The 9,672-nt window shown below is 39.9% G+C and overlaps 1 protein-coding gene across 1 annotated transcript in view; it reads left to right on the forward strand.

Annotated features, from left to right (window-relative positions):
• The window catches only part of GPR158 (G protein-coupled receptor 158), a 446,114-nt gene extending 442,888 nt beyond the window's left edge, over positions 1-3,226 (forward strand). Inside the window, exon 11 of the mRNA XM_032396681.1 lies at positions 298-3,226. Within this exon, the coding sequence (XP_032252572.1) occupies positions 298-1,773 (1,476 nt within the window). The 3' untranslated portion in view covers positions 1,774-3,226. The remainder of the gene's footprint in view (positions 1-297) is intronic.
• The last annotated feature ends 6,446 nt before the right edge of the window (positions 3,227-9,672 follow it).

A 9,672-nucleotide genomic window follows, 5' to 3' on the forward strand; every position in this document is an offset into this window, starting at 1 on the left:
GTTTTGTTATTGTCCAGGTCGAGTCCGGCCCACACAAATTGTAAGTCCAAAGGGCTCACTCCATGAAACCAGTGCAGGATGCATGTGTTCATGTCTTAAAGTTCAAACTCTATGTGTAACAGAATTTGTCAGAAAAGTAAGAATGAGGAGAAGGTTGATGAGCACACATGGTGTGAAAAGCTGTAGGGCAGTTTCCCTAAAGAGCTCGAGCTTACTAACTTCAGGTCACATTTAGTAATAGTATCTGGCTGAACCACTAAGTTCCACATCTCTGTGAATTTGCTCTTCTTCTGGCAGGATGAGCTGAAGAAACTCTATGCCCAGTTGGAAATATATAAAAGGAAGAAGATGATTACAAATAACCCCCACCTCCAGAAAAAGCGGTGCTCCAAGAAGGGCTTAGGCCGTTCGATCATGAGGCGTATAACTGAGATCCCAGAGACGGTCAGCAGGCAGTGTTCCAAAGAGGACAAGGAAGTCACAGACCACAGCACAGCCAAAAGCACTACCTTGGCCAGGAAGAACCCACAAGAGTCTTCAGGTAACACTGGGAAGCCCAAAGAGGAGTCCCTGAAAAACCGAGTCTTCTCCCTAAAGAAATCGCACAGCACTTACGATCATGTGAGGGAGCACACGGAAGAGTCCAACAGTTTACCAGTGGAAAGCCAAGAAGAGGAGTCTACAGAACATTCCACACTGGAGTCTCTGTCAAGTAAAAAACTAACACAAAAACTGAAAGAAAACAGTGAGGCCGAGTCCACAGAGTCTGTGCCTTTGGTGTGTAAGTCAGCAAGCGCTCACAATCTCAGCTCAGAGAAGAAGCCGGGCCACCCCCGAACATCCATGTTGCAAAAGTCTCTCAGTGTCATAGCAAGTGCCAAGGAGAAGACTCTTGGATTAGCTGGGAAAACCCAAACATCAGGCATGGAAGATCGTGCTAAATCCCAGAAACCTCTGCCAAAAGATAAAGAAACAAACAGAAAATACTCAAATTCAGATAACACAGAGACTAAAGATTCTGCCCCCCAAAACTCCAATCATGTGGAGGAGCCAAGAAAACCTCAGAAATCTGGGATTATGAAGCAACAAAGGGTCAACCCGCCCACTGCCAATTCTGACATGAGCCCAGGCACCACCCAGATGAAGAACAACTTTGACATAGGGGAAGTGTGCCCTTGGGAGATTTATGACCTGGCCCCTGGTCCCGTGCCTTCAGAATCAAAAGTTCAAAAACACGTATCTATTGCAGCTTCTGAAATGGAGAAAAACCCAACTTTTTCCTTAAAGGAGAAATCTCATCAGAAGCCCAAGGCAGCTGAACTGTATCAGCAAACCAATCAGAAGAGCATAGACAAGGCTGAGGTATGCCCTTGGGAGAGCCAAGGTCAGCCTGGTTTTGAAGATGAGAAGCCTTTGATTTCCAAGACTCAGGTTCCCCCAGGGAGAGCCAAAGATGAGAATGGCGGTCAGCATTATGCAGCCAGTGTGTGTGCTAGGCAATATGAAGAACTGCCCCCCAAAGTTGTAGCATCAAAAATCGAGAATGAAAATCTCAAACCAACAGGAGACCAGAATAAAAAGACATCTTCCCCTGAGGAAAATGCGCCCGGCCGCTGTAACTCAAGTAATAACTTTCAGCAGCCTCTAACATCACGAGCTGAGGTGTGTCCTTGGGAGTTTGAGACCCCAAATCAACCAAATGCTGAAAGAAGTGTAGCTTTACCTGCCTCTTGCACTCTAAGTGCAAATAAGATGGCAGGGCCTCGGAAATAAGAGGTGTGGGATACTTTTAAAGTGTAGCATCCCCAGAAAGAAAAGGAGAAGGAAGAAACCCTTAATTCGACAGAAGATGAAAGGATCAAAAATTCCCAAGGAGTGTTTGTCAGTTGAGGGAAATGTGAAAGGCACAGGTGGAAGAAGACCGGGACGGCAGAGCAACAGCAAAGTGGAAGAATTAGACTGGCCAGGGGAAGTCTTTCCCCTGGGAACACGAGGAGAATCCTTACATTTCAGCATGGTTAGCGGGAGTCGCCCTCACTGTCTGCCCCTGATCAGTATTTACCCATGGCACTTTGAAGATCCTAAGCAAGGCCAACCAGAAGACACAGAAGAGGTATGAGATTTTGCAAAGAAGAAGGTATAGATCTATATGACCGAAATTCTAAGTAGCTAACTGAACTTACTTTACCTATTTAACCTTGATAGCACTGCTAACTTAATGCATCCCAAAAATACCTTTTATATTAATGATTGCTCTCATTTTCTTATAAATGTATGTTTCAGTACATTGTTGTGTCTCATATTCAAGCATTCCAGATTGTATAATTTTTGCAAATAACTTTGATATTACGTGACACAACACATTTATGCAATCCGCAGCTACTCAGTTGTTATTGCAAGTTACAGAATACCTGCTATCTATCAACTTTAGTTGATCCTTGAAGTACAATAAGCTTTCTCTGGCTTGGGAAGCCATAACCGTTATGATAAAATCTTTTAGTTTTGGCTGTGGTTTATATATTGTGAATTTGGATTTGACTCTATTGTTTCACATCATGGTTTGTTATACTGTCTTAATCAGGGTTTTTTATACAAGTTGAGTTACTTGTTTTGCACTTCTTGTTAGGACTCAGAGATCGAGCGGTCCTACTTAGTCATATGTCTCAATAAAGGACAACTTACCTATTGTTTGTTCAGAGTCAGAGACAGGTAACACCTTCATTCCAATTTATTGTCCCTTTTAACTCTTTCAGTATTTCATACTTAGCAGCATTTCGCCAGGAAGAAGCTTAAGAGTGCGAAAAACACACTGCGCATGTTATTACCACTGAAAAGGGAAGACTCTAGGAACGACATGAGAATTGCCACAGTATTGCAGAGCCAGGGAATTTGCCTTTCAAAACACAGACAGGAAGGGAGCTACTGATAGCACTTTTAAGGGAGTATTTTTTTAAAGAGAAAAATTATGATAGCATCAAGATCATTGTATGGATATATTTTTATTATGCATACTGAATATATATTTTAAATTACCTTAAACTACTTATTCTCATAAGCTCTTATTCATTGCTTCAGCTAGGGGTAACACTTGCTGGGCTTAAATCCCAAAGAGGTTTATAACCTGATATAGTCAAAGCCTATAAGGTGGTGTGGGCTCTTCCTTCTCCCAAGCACTGGAAAACTTACAAGTCCTGCAAATTGCCACTGTGAGCCACCCAGCTCAAAATAGAAAATGCAAGGTTTATTTGCAAAGCAAAACAGCCCCCAGAGCAAAATTTGTAAATCGTACTGCCTTCCACCCTGATCACTTGGCATGAGAATCCTAAGCTGCTGACTTTGCTGACTTAGCCCTACTGATGTGATCATGCAAAGAGATTCCATTCCAAAGCTCAGTCTCATTTTATTTAAAGATGAATCGCTTAAGAATAAAATGCAGACTTCCCTTTCTCTCGTGCTAGACACAGTGAAGGATCAACGTCTTCTTTGGCCAGGACATTTCCAGCCTAACTAATGGCTTTTCATTTCATGAGCAGCAAGGAGAACATGCTAGGAAGATAAAAGATAAGAAAAGAGAATCAGAAGGTAGATACGGGGCTGTTCTGAGAAAATACCATTCTCAGTGGAAACTAAAAACTAGGACTTCTCCTTATTCATCAAAATTTTCTCAACGGTTTGTATTCAGGAGTAAGTGAGCACGTCACCATTTTGCAAAGCTGTGCATCCATCTTCCTCACCCATTCGCTTGCTTTGTGCATTACTCAGGTTGGTGGGGTAGGTGTGAAGAGATATAGAAATTCTATTTTTCTGTATTTCCTTCATTTACTTCCTTCTTTTCTTCCTTTTCAGTCAAGGCCTCTCCATTTGTTAACCTTAGAACACAACTTTAAGGCATATTTATATTGAACTTGGTTTGGAATTTCCAGGCCCACCTATTTGTTTCATTTATGTTCAAGGTCTGTTAGCACTTTGTTCACTTTTTAAGAAATAAGCAGTTCAAGCATCGGTGACTTTTTATTGCACTTCAGGATGATCCTGCTAGAGATGTGGCTTAAAGAAGACTTGCCAAATTATACCTTAGTGACATTCTACAGTCCATAGATTTTCTCCACCAGCATAAATCAGTGAGAGTGCCTCGGGTCTTTCCTAGAGTTTCATTGCCATTACTTATCACCAAGAGAAGTTTAAATCTACAATTCTTGAGGTTATTTTCCTAGATAGATAACAATAAGAAAGTGAATCAACACTGTTAAGGTCACAAACATTTGCTAGGTTGTCCTTCTCAATGCATGTGCAGGCTGCATCCTGTCCTTGTTTTTAAGCCAGGGTTTATAAATAAGTAGATTTATACCAATCTTAATAGAACTGTATATTTTATGCAAGAATTAAATGCTTTACGACATAAATTATAACTCAGCCCATTGTAAACTTTGGTGGCAATATGGATTTGAAACTCGACAGTTCTCTTGTATTTGCTTCCTAGGTTTCTGCATGCAAGTGGTGACAGGTAGGACTGAGAAACACTGCCTTTTGACTTCTAGCATTTAGCAACCGAGAGTTGTAGAGTCAATAAAGCTGTAAGTCTCTTCACTTAATCTGTGGTTCTTCTGAAACTATTATCTGAAACCTACAGCATCCCACCATGAAAAATATTTGGTAAATTTATGTTGTGATGTGTTACAGCATGTAAATAATTATAACTTCTCTGCAATAAAACATATTTATATGAAAGTGATTTATGGTGATTTGTGTATTTATCAAAAATCAAATTTATTTCACCTAGCCAACTTTAGAGGTAATCTCATATATCTTTGGCCTTGGTACACTTATGCACATACATCCTCTTATGCCTACCTACAGAAATACGTGATTAGCCGCAAGTGGCCTCAAACATCCAAGTCATCATTTGGAGCCAATAAAACCTGTTAGGGCTAGTGATTTTGATTTAAGAAAGCTCTGCCCAAATGGGAAGTAATTCAGTTACCTTTTTTAATTTACTGAACACACATAGGCAATTTGCTAAGCAATGATGATGATCTTTAGATGAACAAGAACTCCAATATCCAGTATCCAGTCCACCGCTGTAGTATTACAGAGGAGAGCCTGACAAATTCATGGAGTCAGGGGAGGCTTAAGAGAGAGGGCAAGTTCCCAAGGCTGAAATTCTGCAAAGGCATAAGTTATGAATGGGAAAAGGTGTAAGGCCGGAAAAGTAGTTATATCAAAAAGCGGTAAACTGGATCATAATCAAGTCATGGAGTAGAAGGATCATTTGGGCGGCAGCCCAGGGATGGACTGAAGTGGGAAGAGACTTCAAGCAGCTACATTAGTTAGAAGACCAGAGAAGACAGTTAGAAGACAAGAGTCAAGGGAAGGGAAGGTTAGGGCCTAAGAAGGAGAGGAAAAAATTATTGGTTATTTTATCAAACTAGCATCTCCAGATGAGTTTCATTTACATTATATGAGGTCAGAAAATCAGAGTCATAGATAACTGTATCAAATATAAATGCTCCTTCTAAGTTTATTGACATTTTGAATAGTTTCAAAAATTTTAAAAACCCTCTCTGAAAATCTGTAGACCTCATATCACCTGCTCATGAGAAAAGCTGTGGAAAAGAATACCAAATTCATGCTATGAGAAACCTTGATATTAACTAGGCTGGGAAAAGAGCAAAGGGCTTGCTGTAGTATGGTCTTAACTTCCCATATGGGAGTGGACAGCTCTCTGAAGCCAGAGAAGCAAATGAGGCAAGGGGCAGAAAAGGGAGCTGGATGCCCCTTCTCCCTGCATTCACCTTTCCTGTAACCAAATCACTAGGAACGCCCTTCCCCATCTCTTCACACCATGTGTGTCCTATATTCTACATATTCTTGGTACTTATACATAGAATCAGTGGTTTGAGTTCTTTGACCCTAAAGGGCTAAGACAAAAGCAACTGGCAATTAACAAGTCATGGAAGTCAAATCTACTGTTCTTTCTTGTGTGATAAGATGGTCTTCTCAAGTGTTTGTGGGACTCACTTAGCTGATGGCTGTGTTATTTTCATACATATGCATAGTGCTAGGCATTATTTCTTTGTTCTAAATTTAGAACTTTCTGGTAAAAAATACCTAAGGGAAATAATTCCATCAGAAATGGTCTTTACCACACGAGTAATAATGTAAATCTATTGTTTAAAACAATGCAAGTTGGTTAAGATTTTCTTTATTATTTCAGCATATTCCATTCTTTTTCCCCTGAATAGTTAAAAGGCAGAAATAATATCTTTCTAATTTTGGTTACTTTCTCTTTAAATACTTGTTTCTTGGAACGTACACAAAGTCCAAGCACATTGTATGTTCTAATTCAATATTAACTGGTTAGAAGACAGATGATGAAATGTATGAATTGGTTTTTAACTTCCCTCTCTTCCTCTGTGATGTGAAAATAGTACTTTGTCAGAAATAAAACTGATCAAATGAAAATGGAAAATGAAGGATAAATATAGAAAAAGGTTTTTGCATAATAGTCACATTCCTGGAAAGAAAAATAAGTTAAACATGCAAACAGAAAAGTTCATGAGAGATCTTCTAGAACATACTCCCATTTCAATTCAAACAATAGGAAAAGGGGGAAAATGCCCTCTTTTGAGCACATAAGAGAAAGATGCATAGTTTTTCCCCAAACATACCACGGGATTTTATTCCTCTTTGCCTTTTGACTTGCTGTTTGATCCATCTGAAGTTTTTTCCTCCTTCTTTTCATCAACATCATATGGATGATTCAATACTAGTGTGATCACATAATTTATTGTCCAAAGAAAACCTTTGAGCATGAAAGGGCAGTATTATAATTGTGCCTGGATAACAACACAAACTGGACTGACCCAGGAAACCCAGGGTGTTCCATTGTTTACCCTATTCAAGGAGCAGCACAAATGCCCCACTCCCTCTATGCAGAGCCTTTCCTAAAGCCCCAAATCAGAATGAATTCCTCCTTCCTCTGTGCTCACCTTAGGAATTTGCTTAAGTTTGTGATTGCGTTGACTCACAATTTAGCTAGTTACGTACTTCTCTGAATCATCTGTTAAGAGCTCCTTGAAGGCGAGGAATTTTTTACTCATTTATATATCCCCAATTTCAAGCAGTGTGCTTTTCTCTGAGTTCAATAAATATTTGCAAAATTGAAATTTTGATTACTAATCATTATCTAAAATACACTTGGACAGAAAGAAAAATTCAGGAGTTGGATGAAAACTTGCTGCAAAATTTCTCAAATGTTGAACACTAACTCATCTTCCATCTACACCCTGGCAGTTCCTGGGAAAAGCACAGATTATGACTGAACCATATTAACTGTAACTCTCGGGCATTATAAGGTAAGTATCGATCTGTCACCATAAGGAGGGAGAAACCTAAGGTTTGGGACACAGCCCAGTTTGTTAGAACTATAAAAGATACTTTCATATTTCATAAAAAGTAAATATTTGGCTGTAGAAACTTGCTATTAGTTATTTGAACTCTTTCTGAAAAATAAATGTGTCAGGTCTATATAAGACATCCACATAAAAATAGATCCTGATGTTTAACTTTCAGTTGTTTCTGAGAAATGAAATAGTTTGAACAAACTATTTGGGTATTTGACTGACTATAAGATTTCTTAGTCATATATTTCATGTTAAATAGAAGTAGTCCTAATATGCATACAATAACTATAAACGTATGTGAAAGAAATAATGTACATACACATAAGCAACTTCTTGGTAACTTGGAATATTATAAAAGTTATCTAAATTTGCCAAATAGTAAAGATATTAAAGATCATGGGGCGCCTGGGTGGCTCAGTTGGTTAAGTGTCTGCCTTTGGCTCAGGTCATGATCCCAGGGTCCTGGGATTGAGCCCCATGACGGGCTCCCTGCTCTGCGGGAAGCCTGCTTCTCCCTCTCCCACTCCCCCTGCTTGTGTTCCCTCTCTCGCTGTGTCTCTCTCTGTCAAATAAATAAAATCTTTAAAAAAATATATTATTAAAAAAGATATTAAAGATCATGAAAGATATTTCTCCTCTTACATCTTAAAGACTAGTAACTATGAACACAAATGGTGACTAATGTAGCTTAGGCATGTGTCCTTCTGCTTCTTACAATACTCCGTACATAGAGTAAATGGGATACTTGGATTTATTACTGTAGTTCTCAGGCCAAATTCAGTGTCTGAATCATGCAAATAAATCAGTACTGAACCAGGGGCACCTGGGTGGCTCAGTCGTTAAGCATCTGCCTTCAGCTCAGGTCATGGTCCTAGGGTCCTGGGATCAAGCCCCGCATCAGGCTCTCTGCTCAGCAGGAAGCCTGCTTCTCCCTCTCCCACTCCCCCTGCTTGTGTTCCCTCTCTTGCTCTCTCTCTCTCTCTGTCAAATAAATGAATAAAATCTTTTTTAAAAATCAGTACTGGGGCGCCTGGGTGGCTCAGTTGGTTAAGCGACTGCCTTCGGCTCAGGTCATGATCCTGGAGTCCTGGGATCGAGTCCCACATCAGGCTCCCTGCTCAGCAGGGAGTCCGCTCCTCCCTCTCATGCTCTCTGTTTCTCATTCTCTCTCTCGCAAATAAATACAATCTTAAAAAAAAAAAAAAAAATCAGTACTGAACCAGAGTAAAGGGGTGGCTTGTAAGCGAATTGCTTTCTGGTACATGAGAAAACTGTAAGGGGGGTTGTTCAAGAATACTCAGGTACAAACTCCGTTTCAAAACCACTTGAAAAAAAAGAGTCGGCAGATTGACTCTCCTGGAACCACTTGCTGGAAAGCTGGAAAAGCTGTTATCCAAACATACATAGGCACTGTCCCTTTTTACATCCTCCAGCAAAGGTGCAGAAGAATCATCTATTTGCTCAATTCTGACAGTATCTCCCTGTGCAGAGAGAATCACCACACAGAGCTGTGTACCCTCCTCAGTGGTTAGAGACCCAGAAGCCATGAAAAAGCTAAAGCAAAATGCACCTCCTCTCGTGCTCTGTGTCCCTACTTACTGTAATTATATTTCTATAGCTTCAAGTTTATTATTTTTAAAGATTTTATTTATTTGGCAGAGAGAGACACAGTGAGAGAGGGAACACAAGCAGGAGGAGTGGGAGAGGGAGAAGCAGGCTTCCCGCGGAGCAGGGAGCCCGATGCGGGGCTCGATCCCAGGACCCTGGGATCATGACCTGAGCCGAAGGTAGACGCTTAACAGCTGAGCCATCCAGGCACCCCTATAGCTTCAAGTTTAAAAACATATTCAAAACGTAATTTTAAAACATATAAAAAATTTTTTTTGAAAACCCATTAAAAACTTCTGTGTAAGTTGGGAGATATTTTGTAGATATTTTATAACATGCACAAATAGTGGTTAATATTGCTGATATGTGACAATAGAATGAATAAAACGGGGAGTTCAAGACTGTTTCTGTAACCTGGTTCTGCCACAAGTATGTTTGGTTTGGGAAAGTCTCTTCAACTTTTTGTGTTTACATTTCCTAACCTGGACAATGAAAGGTCTGGGGGGATAGTATCTCAGGACCCCTCCAGTTCTATGACTAAGGGGTGTGTGTGTGTGCAAAATTACACTCTGGGTTTGAATGTATTAAACTGTTTTACTAGAATGTATACAACTAAGCAAACTCCTTAACATCTAGTCAAACATTTGGCAAATTTAAAATC

This window comes from Phoca vitulina, unplaced genomic scaffold, assembly GCF_004348235.1.
Source record: "Phoca vitulina isolate PV1807 unplaced genomic scaffold, GSC_HSeal_1.0 scaffold93, whole genome shotgun sequence".
Lineage (NCBI taxonomy): Eukaryota > Metazoa > Chordata > Mammalia > Carnivora > Phocidae > Phoca > Phoca vitulina.